The 14,151-nt window shown below is 47.9% G+C and overlaps 6 protein-coding genes across 6 annotated transcripts; 1 reads left to right on the top strand and 5 right to left on the bottom strand.

Moving 5' to 3' along the window:
* Positions 1 to 322: 322 nt before the first annotated feature.
* Positions 323 to 2,423, bottom strand: BDW43DRAFT_139745 (putative MFS sugar transporter). The gene is made up of 5 exons (XM_032038298.1): positions 2,184 to 2,423; positions 1,789 to 2,129; positions 1,492 to 1,729; positions 924 to 1,441; positions 323 to 871 (listed from the first exon to the last, which is right to left on the bottom strand). The coding sequence occupies exons 1-5, from the start codon at positions 2,222 to 2,224 to the stop codon at positions 468 to 470; spliced, it is 1,542 nt and encodes a 513-aa protein (XP_031898349.1). The 5' UTR covers positions 2,225 to 2,423; the 3' UTR covers positions 323 to 467.
* A 488-nt stretch (positions 2,424 to 2,911) lies between these two features.
* On the bottom strand, positions 2,912 to 4,723 carry BDW43DRAFT_282491 (uncharacterized protein). The gene is made up of 4 exons (XM_032042634.1): positions 4,333 to 4,723; positions 4,163 to 4,247; positions 3,074 to 4,103; positions 2,912 to 2,970 (listed from the first exon to the last, which is right to left on the bottom strand). Exon 3 carries the CDS (start codon positions 3,988 to 3,990, stop codon positions 3,190 to 3,192), a length of 801 nt encoding a protein of 266 aa, XP_031898348.1. The 5' UTR covers positions 3,991 to 4,103; positions 4,163 to 4,247; positions 4,333 to 4,723; the 3' UTR covers positions 2,912 to 2,970; positions 3,074 to 3,189.
* On the bottom strand, positions 4,108 to 4,723 carry BDW43DRAFT_282489 (uncharacterized protein). Its single transcript, XM_032042633.1, has 2 exons — positions 4,333 to 4,723; positions 4,108 to 4,247 (listed from the first exon to the last, which is right to left on the bottom strand). Exons 1-2 carry the CDS (start codon positions 4,549 to 4,551, stop codon positions 4,221 to 4,223), a joined length of 246 nt encoding a protein of 81 aa, XP_031898347.1. The 5' UTR covers positions 4,552 to 4,723; the 3' UTR covers positions 4,108 to 4,220.
* A 367-nt stretch (positions 4,724 to 5,090) lies between these two features.
* BDW43DRAFT_282485 (uncharacterized protein) lies at positions 5,091 to 7,733 on the top strand. The gene is made up of 5 exons (XM_032042632.1): positions 5,091 to 5,644; positions 5,706 to 6,122; positions 6,181 to 6,976; positions 7,047 to 7,299; positions 7,365 to 7,733. The coding sequence occupies exons 1-5, from the start codon at positions 5,320 to 5,322 to the stop codon at positions 7,374 to 7,376; spliced, it is 1,803 nt and encodes a 600-aa protein (XP_031898346.1). The 5' UTR covers positions 5,091 to 5,319; the 3' UTR covers positions 7,377 to 7,733.
* Positions 7,734 to 7,738: 5 nt separating this feature from the next.
* On the bottom strand, positions 7,739 to 9,371 carry BDW43DRAFT_282480 (mitochondrial import receptor subunit TOM22). Its single transcript, XM_032042631.1, has 3 exons — positions 9,154 to 9,371; positions 8,652 to 8,941; positions 7,739 to 8,398 (listed from the first exon to the last, which is right to left on the bottom strand). The coding sequence occupies exons 1-3, from the start codon at positions 9,266 to 9,268 to the stop codon at positions 8,345 to 8,347; spliced, it is 459 nt and encodes a 152-aa protein (XP_031898345.1). The 5' UTR covers positions 9,269 to 9,371; the 3' UTR covers positions 7,739 to 8,344.
* Positions 9,372 to 9,680: 309 nt separating this feature from the next.
* On the bottom strand, positions 9,681 to 14,115 carry BDW43DRAFT_301704 (uncharacterized protein; the record flags this gene model as incomplete). Its single annotated transcript, XM_032045097.1, has 4 exons — positions 9,681 to 11,318; positions 11,392 to 11,483; positions 12,135 to 13,809; positions 13,894 to 14,115. 4 exons carry the CDS (start codon positions 14,113 to 14,115, stop codon positions 9,681 to 9,683), a joined length of 3,627 nt encoding a protein of 1,208 aa, XP_031898344.1.
* Between the last annotated feature and the right edge of the window lie 36 nt (positions 14,116 to 14,151).

Raw genomic sequence — 14,151 nt, 5'->3', positions numbered from 1 at the left:
AACCTCGCCAAGAGAGACGCTGCCGGTCTTAGAATGCTTAAGTAGATGTCTTGTGTAGATGGATATGAAATTACTTCACGATGGCTTCCAGAACGGTCTCGGGCCTCAGAATTAGTTCTATGAGCTAAATCAGTGGTCAGTTAGGCTGAGAAAAAGTAGAATTAAAAAGAAAGGCTTGGGAGTTTACAGACAAAAGCAGTTTCCCCACTTCCCCGGATTTCCCCACATCTTTTTGACGATGATCATTTGATTCTTGGGATTGTCTTACTGGAGCTAATTGTTATAGTACATCGTTTTTACTACCTTGATTTGGTGATGGTTAATTAATGAGTATACAGTACGCTGTAGTATTATAGGCAAGAAAAATATTCAGACTAATTCCCTCCCAATATTGACTACACGAGACATCAACTCCACTCAAATATAGAATGGAAGGCTCATAAGCTTGCAGCCATATTATAATGCGACTATTGGCGCTGCCGTGCGGGTGCATTCTCAATTGTGATGGCTTCGGCTTTTTCGTTACCCACGTTCGACTGCGTCGCCTGCATTTGCTTCTCACGCGCAATAAGGTCCTCGCCGTGCGTGGCATGGTTGGCACCACCGAAGAGTGCGTCGATCTCTTCCAGAGGAACTTGCTTGGTCTCGGGGATGAAGAAGAACACAAACACTGCCAAGAGGAAGTTGATCCCGGCAAACATGTAGAACGCGTAGAAGCCGCAGTTTTTGAGGAAGATTGGGAAGAACTGCTGGAAGATGGCATTGGCGACATTCTGCGTCTGAGATGCCATTCCCACCGCTTGAGCTCTGACGTTCATCGAGAAAATTTCGGAAGTCCAGATCCACACGGTAGCTCCCCAAGAAGGCTTGTCTAAAGCAACGTTAGTAGTCGACATGTTCATCTGTGGTTAACGGGGACATACAAAAGAATATGAATAGGAAGAGTAAGAATACGATCGATATCCCAACAGGCGTACTCTTGCTGCCGTTTGGTGATGGCGTTTCGGTCTCGACTGCAGCAACGATGATCATGCAGATCCCCATACCAATGCCACCCACAATAAGAAGGAATTTGCGCCCGAATCGGTCGATGATCCAAACAGCATTCAGGGTGAAAATGATACCAAAGGTCGCATTGAGAGCGTTGATGAGAGCAATCTGACCAGCACTAGGGAACACCTTTTGGTAGATCTTGGTAGAGTATGTGTTCAGCGTGCCCTGTCCAGTGACCTGCTGACCCGCGTTGACGACCAGTGCGAGAGCCATACGCTTGCGGAGAGACCTGTCTTTCCAAAGCGCAGAGTAGCTTCCAGAAATAGCTTCCTTTTCATACTCTATGGCTTCACGGATCTTCAAGAGCTCCTCCTCGACCTCATCAGGTTCCCGAACTTTCTGGAGAGCAGCACGGGCTTTCTCGACGTTATTGCCCCGTTGGATGTACCTGACCGAGGGTTAGTGAACATGGCGATTTATCGGTATTGTGACACTTACCAACGGGGGGAGCCTGGGATGGTGGGCAGAAGAGCGAGAATTAAGCAAGGAACTAAGAGTTGGAAGATAACAACCATTTTCCAGTCCCATTCGCCCAAGTTTTCCTTGTGCTCTGTGCATCCGTAGTTCACCCAGAAACAAATGAAAGATCCAACCGAATAGAACATTTGCCAGAAAGTCATGATTTTACCACGGATTTCCGCCGGCGCTAGCTCACCAATGTATATAGGACCCGCGGCTGTATGATTGAGACGTTAGCGTTTGAAGTTTGCTCATAGATAGAGCAGAGCGGCTTACTCAAAGCAATTCCTTGACCGATACCGATAATGCATCGTCCAGCGAGGAAGCAAGCAATGTTTCCACGAGGAGCCCAGGTCTGCATGAACGTGGCAGCGATCACCATAACACAACCTATTCCCATTCCAAATTTACGGCCAAGAAAGTCCGCTGTTGGACCACCTAAGAAGAAACCACCAAAGATGGCACCCACAGTATAAGCTGTGTTGACAGCTCCTATCATGTTTTCGTCTGGATTATTGAAGTAGGCGACCCAGTTTTTTGAGCCTTGTACGGAATTGTATACTGATGCATCATATCCGTAGAGGACCATACATGCTGCTGCGACGCAAGAGATATACCTAGGATGATTCTGTGAGTATCAATTGTGAAGAATTTGGGTTGTATGCACTAACCAGTTGTAGGCTCTTTTCGAGCCCATCAATTTGAACCCCATGATTGCTGGATGGATTTTCCGATTGGGAGATGAGAATGTAACAAGTGAAGAGGTATCTTTGACTCGGGGCACTGTTTCCAGCAGCCACTGAAGTCTATGGGATAGGTAGGAGCCTGCACTGAGAGAATGGGTTTGAAAAGGTCTGACCTCAGGTATATAAAGAAATAAGACTCATTAGGCAGTGGATAGATAGGAAAAAAAAGACAAGACCACAAGCAGGCATGATTCGTATAAGAACCACGGGACGTAGCCATGATAGCTGCAGCCCTTCAGCCACTTTCGGGCCAAGCGAACTGGACCAATCCTCTCCAGCGGCACTAGCATCCTGAGCCCGGTTTCGATAGAGGCCAACACTAGACACTCGGACATCTGAGTGGTGGGGTATCCGGGGAAAATCAAATGAAGCTAGCTGTTGGGACATCACTAAAACGGGCCGTGGAGGTCTGGGGAAATCCGGGGTTGAGATTCGAGGGAAATTCTCAGTCATCGAGGGACGTCCGCCAAATGTTTCCACGAATCAGCGGCAACAAGACCGGCTTAGGAAATGACTGTGAAGAAATCCACCAATTGAAGCCGGGGGTGGGCCCCAGGATGAAGAAGTAAATGCCGGGATACCAATAATAACAAAAAGAGATGGGGTATGAGGAGACGTGGAAAGTAATTTGAGAAGGATTCATATGGTTCAATTTCACATGAAGAGAGAAACAGAAAGAAAGCTAGAAGGTGTCAAATGCTTAGCTGATATGGTAACCTCGAAACCATCCCCTTTTCTCCCATTCAGCCTAATCTCACCATCAAAACCTTATGACAACGCTTTGACCAACTCTAATCAATAACGAGAATCTCCAGATTTCCATCCTTCCAAGTATACTCAACAATACGCTACGCTAGTAGTACATACACCGAGGATATTCCACTCCAGAAAAGTCCATGCCTTGTTCCATGTCGAAGGAATTATACTAGCCTCACCCAATACTCTCGTTCCTGAACCTCGGCCCCTGCTCCATACTCCTGGTCACAAGATGCCTCCGAAGGCTTGCATTCGGGGCGCGAGGTAATACGGGCACTCTCTCCTTTGATATCCCTCCTGCCTCTTGGGTAGACCCATATGACTCCAAATCGAAGACATCTCGTATTCTCTTGCGAGGCTCTCTAGTAAAGAGACCAAGACGATTCAGTCTCTGCTCTGTCATGAAGAGATTTTCCTCGGAACCTTCTGTATTATCCATGCTAGGCTCGTGCCCTTTCCTCCAATCTAAGCTACTATACGGTGATGCAGTTGTAGCAATAGAAAGAGTCGAGGAGAAAAAGCTCTGTGCGGTAGGAGTCCTGCGTGTTTGGCTTCTGTGTTGATGTCTGCACGAACATACACGGTATATGAGAACAGCAACCCCGGCAAAAGCCCCTAGAAGCCCGCAAGCCCAGTAGATATCTTGAAGCGCCTCAGCGTTCCGGGCCTTACATCGGTCCCTTATCAGTCTTAAATTCGGGCGGGGGTAGCACGCAGCGCAATCTTGCTTTTCTGCTGCAGACATGCTGTTTGAGGTACGTATCTTCTTCAAGTCAAATCCTTCGCAGAACATGTCGTTACAGCTCATCCTCAAACTATGGAAAATCCGTCTAATTAGCTTTGGTTGGGTATCCCTTTTCGAGTGATGGTCACTCGTGCCCTTATTGATTGATGAGAGCTGCATGATTTTGTCTCGAGTAGTCGTCAGAAGGGTTTCAAAGCCTTCCAGATAAGCCTGAATAGGACTGTCTGGCATCGCAGCTGAGTAGGGCTCGCCAACTTCAGCCGGGCTCTCATACCCTTGGTGAATATCACTTTGCCTTGATATAGCCTTATGCTCGTCATCGTTCTTGGCCAGCGTTGAAGAGAGTGAGTCAATGTGCCTTTGCTGTATGGGGCTGTAGAACGGGCTCTCTAATTTCGTGGAGACAAGTATTCCCAAGCTACTTTCGTAAGATTGTGAGATTGACGACATCGCTTGATGATCTAGTGGCATGAGTGCCAAGTTGCGAGGTGAGTTGACCTTAAGCATTGCGAATAACACATTTGCTGTGCCGTCCAAGTCCACCAATAGAACCGGTGCTGATATCGATGCCAGCGTACAATTGAGAGCTATCCCACAACTCAGGCCGTCCAGCTGATGTCCATCAGAAACCGTTATATGTCTGAAGTTATCAGGAAGGCATTTTATACTGTATGGGATATCTTCTCGATCGTTTGCATCTATAAACCGGGAAGGCTGGGAGTTCTTGGGCTTGACGGTAGTCACACCCAACAATGCATATAGGACTGCGAAGAGGCGTTGTTGGCGGCGCATAGTAACGGGATGTAGTCAGTTAGGAGCATGTGCTTCTAACATAAAGGGGATACTTCTGTAGAATCCTGTTCATGACACAATGACTGTACTCGTTGGATGCAGAAGTAAGGAAATAGTGACACTTCAGAGCAGTTACCAGAAAACACCATTCCAGGGAAGCTGCAACCCTCCATCAGATTTTATCCCAGCTCTTACAAGGAATTCCATGTTAGAGCCCAAATGTCAGGTGTAATCCGATGCAAAAGTGAATATCTATCTGGACGCCACCTATAATCATGCACAACCGGGGAATAATAGTTTCTATAGCGACCGGTCCAATTTTAAACACAAGATTCATTGTCAATTGAATCAAGAGCGAAGCTAATACTGAATACTATGAGCTGGGTCATATTTCAATGACCGAAATGATACGAACCCTCTTTTGTAAGTGAGATTGCCCTCGTTGATCGTTTCACATCTCTACTGAACATTCGAGCATTCCAACGGTTTCTTCCAAGAATTTGAATATCAAGTGAGGAGAACCTACTTCTTCCACTGAGAACTACTACAGCTGCCTATTCAGATGATATGCTATCACGTGCTCTCGTGACGAGCCCGCGCGATCCATCGCGCCCGAAAGATCAGCTTGCGAGATCAGATGTCTTCATCCGTTCGCCGTTAACCTCTCCTTCGCATGGCTCTCTTGAATACGCTCTTGTTTTCATCTTGGTACTTTGATTACATCTAAGACCTCCAGCAGATCTGGCGTCACCGCCTGTTGCGTCACCGATGCCCCGCACTTATGGTAAAGCAAAGCAGACGCGACTTGCTTTTGCTCCGATAGCTCTGCCACCGGATTTTGCCGAGAATGTCGGCGAGAAAAGTGATCACAAAGCTAATCTACGTTATGGACATCCGTCAAGGCCGACTTTGCGCAGTGGTCAATCGCAATTAACCGACAAATCAGGTGAAAGAATGTCGCCTGCTCCGTTCGTCGTGAAGAAGCGCTCATCGGATGAGGAAAACCGCATAGCCAAACAAGAACCATCCGAAAAATCTACACGCAAGAAAAAGAAAAAGGAGAAGAAAGAGAAGAAGAAGAAAAAGAGCGAAGGTGAGTATATTGGTCCCCAGCTGGTTGCGATGTCTTACTCTAACTCTATGGAAATCGGCAGGTGAACCACCGCAGCCTTCTACCTCAGACACCAAGGTACTTGCCCGCGAAGATAGCGAAAGCGATGACGAAGTTCCTACTAGCGCTCGAAAAGTAAGGGGGTCGAGAACTTTGAAGCGGAAGAGATATCAGACCCCGTCCGATACCGTGCACTCCCCTCAGAATCCTTCGTCCTCTGCGAAGTCCGAAGATAGCGATGCGGACGATGTAGTCGCTCGGCCTCGACGAAAATTACGGCGAGGTCTCGCATCTCAGTCCCCCATCGCTCTGGAGGATGATTCAGATGAAGGGCCTATCGCAACCCCGGCTAGAAGACGAAGGAACATCTCAGAATCTGAACTACCGCGGACACCAGAATTCAACGTGGATCAGGACGAACAAGATCTCAGGGAGGACTTGCAAGATCTTCAAGATTCAGGTATGTCTAGGCGTCTCAGGCCAGGATTATATTTCTTTAACATGTTGATACTCGTTAGTGGTGAAAGAAACACGAACTAGAGGACGGTTAGCCAATTCGGCACGAGCTCAAAGACAGCAACATTTGGAAGCTTTGCGCCGCCGGAGAGCTGGCAGAAAGGAGTCGGATGACGAAGAATCAAAGGACGAACAAAGCGCATCAGAACTCGAAGACGAAGATGGGAGTGAGAGTGAAGCCGAAAGCAGCACTCGGAAGCCCCGATCCCGTCTCCAGGATGAAGACAGTGATGTTGAATCATCCATACCAAGCGATGAAGACCTTGATCGATATGAAGACGATTTCGTATTGGAAGACGGGAATCTAGGCGCGCCCGCCGGTCAAGAAATGCCATTCGAATTCACCCGCCATGCATACAAACAACCAAAGGAATACTTTCAAGACGCGGTCGAATGGATGGTGTTCAATAAGCTTGACCCGGCTTTTGCTCGTTCGAGCCCAGTCTATCAAGTCGCATTCAAGAAATTGGATGATGAAGTTAAGGGCAGGACTGGATCACAGCTAGTATCGTCAGTATGGAACGCCGACTTCCGCAGAGCTCTCATGGCAAGACCTCATGTAGATATTACCGGATATTCGACCCTGGAGAATCACCCTTGCGATGCATGCAAACGATCTGGCCATCCGGCTTCCTCCGACATCAAATTTTATGGAAAAGCATACTCATTAGAGACGCTTGAGCCGCTGTCAGGCGAGAACAGTGAGGACGAATCGAACGATGCAGAAAATGATGGTAAAGAAAAAGATAGGGATGGCCATGTTCTGTTAGATGAGAACACTCGCTTTTTGCTAGGAAGGTCCGTCTAATGCCTGTCACTCCCCTTCTCTCTACCTGCTCTTGAGCATTGCTCACAGCCGAACACCCAGACACTGCAAAAACAAGGCTACAATGGCCCATACCCTCATCCACTGGCGCTTCCACCTCAACGAATGGGTAGTGGGTTACCTCGAACATATGAATTACTTGACAGATGAGCAAGTCTTAAGGCGGAGTCATTGGAGCGAAAGGAAAAGATCAAAGTATGCACGTGAAACTGTCGGCATGATGGTTTTTGAAGGTGAGGTTAAGAAGCTTTGGAGAGACTTCCATATTAATTTAAGAGCGGCGAGAGAATCAATGGTATGACCCTTCCGTCAAAATATCACTACACCCTCCATAGGAATGTGGACTAACGCACATCCTAGACACTTGGATAGTGACATTACCAAACTCTCGTATTCTTCGCCTTGCCTATCTCCTTCCTGTTCATAACTTTACTTCCCACTTTATAAGCTTTCCTCTCGATTGGAGCTTTTAGCTTTATCCCTTAACCTTGCACCATACACGCCTAGATTAATCATTCCTTTCATGTTATCTTTATTTCTCTGCCTTTTAACTACCTGGGTGGATCTTTTCTTGCAACGTCGCTATGTTGATACCCACATCCGGCATGACTTGCGAAATTCGTCGGAGCGCTCTTCTGTGCTTAGCTTGTTGTGCTTCTCTACTACATTTCTAGCATGATGAAACCATTAGTTCTACGTATTTACACACCCTTTGGATTTCAATATAACCCCCATTATGATACTTCTATAATCATTCACGTTCCATTATTCAGAAACATATATCGATAAAATAAGTAAGACAAAACATCAACGAAACGGAAAAAAGAAAAGGAATAAGTATAAGTTATACAGATACATGCATTGCCCGCTCCAGGATTTCCAGAAACAAGAGGCATGAGGGGAGAAAAAAGAGGTACAAAGAAGGATCAAAGACTCCGAAAATGACAGGTGGATGAAAGCCATGTCCATAACCATTAAGTCCACTGCTTTTTTTAATTGCCACGTCGGCCCAAACCCGTGAATTATATTTTGGAAACCGCAGGTGATTGTTTAATATCATGTTTTTTTCGTATACCCTTGTCAAAACGCAAGCGGATATGCCTACCGTTTCGTTTTCAAGACCTTTTTTTTTCCATTCAACCATGGTTTGATTCATGTATATCGGGAACACCAAGAGTCATTGTTTGACATATCGGCTATTCCGCCCTAGGCAGACCGATGACGTATAATGCTGTAGGCTTTACAGCAACAGGCGGTTCGAGTATAGACTATAGGTTAAGACTGTTGACGGCTGGTCAATGCTACCTGCTGCGGCCTTTGCCTTTAGTAGCGAGGTCCATTTACAGAGTAGGTTGAGCCTGCTTCTGCTCCTCAGTCACACCGGGGGCGAGCATCTGCAAAAAAAAAGGGTTCGTTAGCATTCATTCACAGCATATGTCGTTAAAAACATAAGATCAATCAATAGAAAAATCGAAAGATTTAAAACATGAGTGATTCCACCTTGTTGGCGTCGTTGTCGATGGGTAAAAGAGTTTTCACGCGTCCGGGATGTTGGGCGCAATCGAATAGTAAGGTAAAGAATGGCGGTGATATCGATGACCAAGCAGAGGAAACGAAAACAATCACAGGATTCCAAGTATGACCTACCTCATTGGCACCCTTGATCATACCCTGCTCGCGCTCCATCTGCACATACTGCTCTTCTTCCGCATAGGCAAGAGCGAATGGGATACCGACAAGGAAAGCACTGGTGCTGATAACCCACAATGCGCGACCGCTGAACATGAGACTGGACTTTGTGAAAGAAGTGACGGCGGAAACTGTGCTGTTGAACTGGCGGCGGGCGGAGGGAGGGATGATATCTTTCAAGGCGGACAGACGCTCGTACATGGTCTCGCCATCGAGCTCGACATCGGAGTCTTCGGAGATCTCAGACTCTATTTTCATAACATATGTTAGAATGTTGATTGAACTATGTGTTTGTCAAGCTGGAACCGAGGTGGCTACGCCCGGTGCTTGGTTCCAGCATGGCCAACATAGAAAAGTGTCGCCGGAAACGCATATGCTGGGAGCAAGCGTGTTTGTCTTGCCCACACGGGGCGGTAGCCTCAATTTGATAAAACCCGAATGAGAACACCAGAGTACTAACCGGTATCAGTGTAGTCTTCGTCCTCATCATCCGAGGCAAGAAGGACATTATTCTTGGTGACCTGAGGCTTCTCCTGGGCGTAGTGCTCGTCCTCGACTTCTGTGAGCTGAACCATTTTGACTGTTGCTGGTTGATTAAATTGAGGATTATAAAATATGCGAATAAATAAAGTGAATTGACGGCGTGCGGTGTTGGATGGAGTGGAGGTTGAAGTGACGGAGATTGATGGGTAAATTGAGAGGATTGCGGATTCGACGTCGTCCGTTCCAACTTTTTTCCCTAGCCAAACGGAGCTAAAAGCGGCAATGAATTGCGGCCCCAGGATTCATATTATGCCCCATCAAATGAATTATTGCCATACAGGTAGGTTTTTCTTCTTTCATCTATTAGTAGAGTATAGTATTTTGGTACACATGAATATTTTAATTACATAGAGGGAAGAAAAATGCCGGGGTTTACGCCCGTCTCTTAACTATACTATACAATTAGCAGCGACTATCTATTCCTTACAACGACTCTGCCCCGATTTACCGTCTTCCCAGCTTCCATCTAGCAATTCTTTCTTGAATTTCCTCCCAAGGGAAAGACCGAAGTTTATATCCCTCCAGTTCGCCTTCCTGTAGAACAACGGTCGGCTTACCGGTACCCTGTCCCTTGTTCTGAACATTACCGCCAAAGACTTGCCGAGCAACCCGGCGCAAATCTTCCACAGTCAATGCTTCAATATGATCGCACATCTCCTTCACACCAACCTTCCGGCCATGCACCTGAACCTGGCGTCCGAGGTCTTCCAGTTCAACCATGCGCGACTCCAGGTTCATGAGAAGAGAGGAGCGGAGCTGATTCTTTGCACGGTTGACTTCCTGGGCCTGCAGAGCTGTGTATCCGTTGTCAAGGGTTAGTGCCTGCAGTTCACGGCACATCACTTCAAGCATCTCGGTTGTCCGAGTAGGACTGCATGATGCAGAGATTCCAAAAATTCCGCTGTCGGTATAACTGTGGTTGAAAGCGATGCAGCTCTCAACCCATCCGTGCTGATTCAACACGTTCGTGTAGAGACGTGAGTACATACCCTTGCCAGGACCACCAGCGGAGAACGATCCGCCACCACCGAGCAGTGTCTGGAGGGTTGCAAGAGCATAGATATCAGGGTTCGAAATGGGAAGAGCCTCGAAGGCAAGGTGTATATGGCTCAAACGAGGAAGGGCGGGGTTCGCTGGAGGAGGGATTGGAGGAAGGGAAAGGAAGCCTCCAGTATAATGAGCAGCCCGCGTCAGGTTTGACATCGCCGATGAAGGGTTCATTGATGCCGCCGAGCTATTCTGTGATCCGGAGAGATTCTTGAGGAACGGAAGTTTGGAAAAGAGACCAGACTCGGACTTTGGGGAAGTAGGGGTAGTCGAAGTGGTTGAGGACGGCGTGAACTGGGGAATCGTAGGCACCTGCCCCTCTTCGATGGCCGACTTAGAGTAGGACAAAGTAGTATCAATACCGGTTCCCGACAGAGAAGGGCCGCTGCTCGACGTATGATTCTGCATGTCACCGAAGTACTGCTCCGTGAGTTTGACAGCCACGTCATGCGGTACACCGGCGAACGCAACGACCATCCTGTCAGGGTTGAAGAAAACCTCTCGATACTTTTCGACAACCGCCTTATTGATCTCTCCTAGTCTCTCCTGTGGACACAGCAGAGGATTTCCTAACGTGTTATTCTTGTAGGCGGCCATATGTACTAGCTCTGGCAGGATGAGCTCCGGCTTAGCCCAAATCTCGCCAATTTCATATTCTGCCGTATCCAGCTGCTGGAGCACTTCATCCTCTGTGATGAGGGGATCACGAATTGTTTCTGCCAGAAGGCCCAGAGTCGTGGGGACAGCCGAATTAAAGCTAGCGGACTGGTACATCAGCGATTCTCGGGAAGAAGCGCACTGAATGTTTCCTCCGAGGCCCTCAAGGGTTTCAAGCATGTCATCGCTAGACCGCTTCTTAGTCGACTTGAAGGCCAACCGATCCATTATGTGGCTAACTCCGCGTAAGCTGTCATCTTCGTATCGAGAACCAGCGTCGACGTAAACCCCGACACCAGAGAAAGGTCCTGGCAAAGACTCGGTAGCGACACGGATTCCATTGGGCAGAGTGGTGATCTGATCTAATTCAACGGGATCCTATGTAATTGAAAAGGACAAGGGGTTAGTTGAGAAGACTGGATCAAACGACACCAAGTCATTTCGGCATTACCTTAGAACCAGCCTCATTGAGAGTAGCGAAGCTTCTTGAAACAGAGCGAGGCGCGCGGGCGAGTGGCTTCGCTGAATCAACTGCGCGTAATACTGAGCGGCGCATCTTGTCAACCTTGAATTCAATGAGTTCGGAGGCGACTGAATTCAAGTGTTCCTTGTGTTGTCCGAGAAAGCTGTTTTCCGGAGACCACCGCAAGGATTTGGATTAAAGCGGAGAATCCATGGCTTATCTAATCAGGTCTGGAGCAGCACTTTTCATCAAATTAAACAACCAACGATGCTGTAATACTTCCTGAAAAATTTTCAGTAGTCTTGCCTAGATCATGGATTCAATTGTGGCAAAATCGTAGATGGCCTTTGTTTCACACACACATACACACACTCTCTCTTCTCGCAATTATACCAGTCCTGGATTTGTCGTACTGTACTCACTAATACTGTGTCCACTAAGGAGAACAATGAACTACTTATTTTAAGCCACCATCACGTCTATCCCATTCTATTTCTATCGAGTAAGCTTTTTTACCGATATACAATTGGTTTTACATGTGTATCAATCAAGACACTACGGATTCTCCGTTGCCCATGCTGCATACCAGTCAAGACAAGAGGCGTTCGCAACACTGGCGCCAATTTTGATATTCAACCCGCACAAGATCTGTTTCACGGCGTTTTCAACCTTCTTGCCATTGGAAGTGACGGGAATTTCCGGGCAAGCGTCAACTACCCCTGGGACATGACGAGGGCTAAGCTCCTTGCGGATCGTAGCTTGAATACGTGCCGCAAGGTCGGGCGGCATGGTCTTGCCTTGCGACGCCAGCTTCACGAAAAGGACGACTGTTTCGTCAGGATCGATCCCTTCTCGCCTCCGTCCAATACATAAGGAATCCTCTACCTCCTCCGCAAAGTGTTTGAGGAGGACGTTGTAGATTTCTGCGCTTCCGAACCTTACCCCGGCTGGTTTCAGGACGCCGTCACTACGACCTAGCATGAATACCCCTCCAGTCTGAGGATTGAGGCGCACAAAGTCTCCATGATGCCAGATCGATGGCCCAAAAACGTCAAAGTAACTCTTACGGTATTTCTCTGCCCCAATAGCACCGGGTGGCCAGAACATGACCGGTTGTGCAGGGAAAGGCTTTGTGCAAACAAGATCCCCAGGTTCGCCAGAGGCGCTGATGTCGTTACCTGCATAGTCGCATACAGAAACGGCCATCGCTAGACAGCGGCATTGAATTTCACCCTTGAAAACCGGCAAAATGGGGCAGCTGCCGCAGAACAGTGACAGAATATCAGTTCCACCTGTAATTGAACCCAGCATGATGTCAGGGTGAATAGACGAGTAGACGTATTCGAAAGTTGAGGGCGCCAGTGGAGAGCCAGTGCTAAATATCGCTCTCAATGTTTGCAGCGTTACCGGCCGGTGGGGGTGTTTCCGCGGATTCAGTGAAGCCTGCTCCAAGACGGACAGGTACTTTGCAGACGTCCCAAAGTGTGTTATTTTCAACTCATCAATGAGGCGCGGCATGGCCATTTCTCCATGTCCCCCTTCAGAGTCAAATGGCCGAAAAGGGGATCCATCATACAAGACGATGGTAGCACCACTGGCCAGCCCGGACACTAGCCAATGCCACATCATCCAGGTGACAGTCGTAAAATAGAACAGGCGGTCTCCAGGGCGAATATCGCAATGGAGCACATGCTCTTTCTTATGCTGCAACAAGGTTCCGAGCGACCCATGGACAATAGGTTTTGGGGCGCCTGTTGTACCAGACGAGTACAGTATGTAAATGGGGTGACTAGGTTCTAAGCTTGCAAACTCGAGAGGAGCCGAAAGATTGCTAGCAGCAGACAAAAACGACTCGTACGTAGACACTTTGCCCTGGGTAGGTGGCAGATCCTCCAGACTGATCTGATGGGACTTGACTGTCTCGAACACAACAAGCAGCTCAAGATTTGGCAATCCTGGAACGATTTGACGGATCTTGGTTTCCGCCCCATGAACTTTGCCATTATATAAAGAAGCATTGTCGGCGAATAGGACTTTTGGTTCTATTTGCTTCAACCGCTCCAGCACTGCGTGTACACCCGTGTCCGGGGAAACACCTGTCCAAAAGGCTCCTATGGACGTTGTCGCCAGCATTGCAACAACGGTATTGACATGATTCCCTAGAAACCCTGCCACACGATCCCCTGTCTGTAAGCCCGCTTCCTTCAATGAATTCGCACATTGTCGGACGCGCTCGCGCAGCTCCTTCCACGAGACATGCTCTCGTTCCGACTCTGTAGCAGCAATTATTGCCACTGAGTTTTCATCCGGTGCGCTAGCTGGGTAGAGAAGGTTCTCGGCGAAATTCAACTTGCTTCCCTCGAAAAAATTTGGCCTAGGGAAGAGGACTTGGTCCGATTCTAGGACCTGTACTATTTGTTAGAGACTTTATTGCGAGGTGGCCACAGCCAAAGTCATGTAGACCATGGCATGAGAACTGTGAGTACTCACACGATTATATGGCTTATGGAACTTAATCGCCGTATAGTGCCATATCTGCTCCCAGAACTTAGCAGGCTCCGAGACACTCCAATGCCAAAGGTCCTGGTAATTATTCAAAGACAGCCCGAGGTCTGCATTTAGCTTCTTCATGAAGTTGTATATCTGAGTGTCCTGCGGGGTGGAATGCCGCCATAGTTCTTTTGAACCCAAAGAGCACCCATTAGAGGACATGGTCTTAAGATTGATATATGCCCTAGAGAGTTGCGC

Source organism: Aspergillus alliaceus, assembly GCF_009176365.1.
Source record: "Aspergillus alliaceus strain CBS 536.65 unplaced genomic scaffold BDW43scaffold_34, whole genome shotgun sequence".
Taxonomy (NCBI): domain Eukaryota; kingdom Fungi; phylum Ascomycota; class Eurotiomycetes; order Eurotiales; family Aspergillaceae; genus Aspergillus; species Aspergillus alliaceus.
The sequence above is the reverse complement of the archived record's forward strand: the minus strand, read 5'-3'. Positions and strand labels throughout refer to the sequence as shown.

What these genes read in the sequence shown, in the direction of transcription:
- BDW43DRAFT_282480 (XM_032042631.1), bottom strand. Translation starts at nt 9,268, where the DNA reads ATGGTTCAGCTCACAGAAGTCGAGGACGAGCACTACGCCCAGGAGAAG. An exon ending in CGAAGACTACACTGATACCG is followed by an intron (nt 8,942 to 9,153) that starts GTTAGTACTCTG and finishes TTATGAAAATAG; the next exon opens with AGTCTGAGATCTCCGAAGAC. An exon ending in TGATCAAGGGTGCCAATGAG is followed by an intron (nt 8,399 to 8,651) that starts GTAGGTCATACT and finishes TTTTTTTTGCAG; the next exon opens with ATGCTCGCCCCCGGTGTGAC.
- BDW43DRAFT_282489 (XM_032042633.1), bottom strand. Translation starts at nt 4,551, where the DNA reads ATGCGCCGCCAACAACGCCTCTTCGCAGTCCTATATGCATTGTTGGGT. An exon ending in GGATAGCTCTCAATTGTACG is followed by an intron (nt 4,248 to 4,332) that starts CTGGCATCGATA and finishes AGGTCAACTCAC; the next exon opens with CTCGCAACTTGGCACTCATG.
- BDW43DRAFT_139745 (XM_032038298.1), bottom strand. Translation starts at nt 2,224, where the DNA reads ATGGGGTTCAAATTGATGGGCTCGAAAAGAGCCTACAACTG. An exon ending in CGGTCAAGGAATTGCTTTGA is followed by an intron (nt 1,730 to 1,788) that starts GTAAGCCGCTCT and finishes TCAATCATACAG; the next exon opens with CCGCGGGTCCTATATACATT. An exon ending in CTTCCTATTCATATTCTTTT is followed by an intron (nt 872 to 923) that starts GTATGTCCCCGT and finishes ACGTTGCTTTAG; the next exon opens with ACAAGCCTTCTTGGGGAGCT.
- BDW43DRAFT_282485 (XM_032042632.1), top strand. Translation starts at nt 5,320, where the DNA reads ATGCCCCGCACTTATGGTAAAGCAAAGCAGACGCGACTTGCTTTTGCT. An exon ending in GAAGAAGAAAAAGAGCGAAG is followed by an intron (nt 5,645 to 5,705) that starts GTGAGTATATTG and finishes GGAAATCGGCAG; the next exon opens with GTGAACCACCGCAGCCTTCT. An exon ending in GCAAGATCTTCAAGATTCAG is followed by an intron (nt 6,123 to 6,180) that starts GTATGTCTAGGC and finishes GATACTCGTTAG; the next exon opens with TGGTGAAAGAAACACGAACT.
- BDW43DRAFT_282491 (XM_032042634.1), bottom strand. Translation starts at nt 3,990, where the DNA reads ATGCCAGACAGTCCTATTCAGGCTTATCTGGAAGGCTTTGAAACCCTT.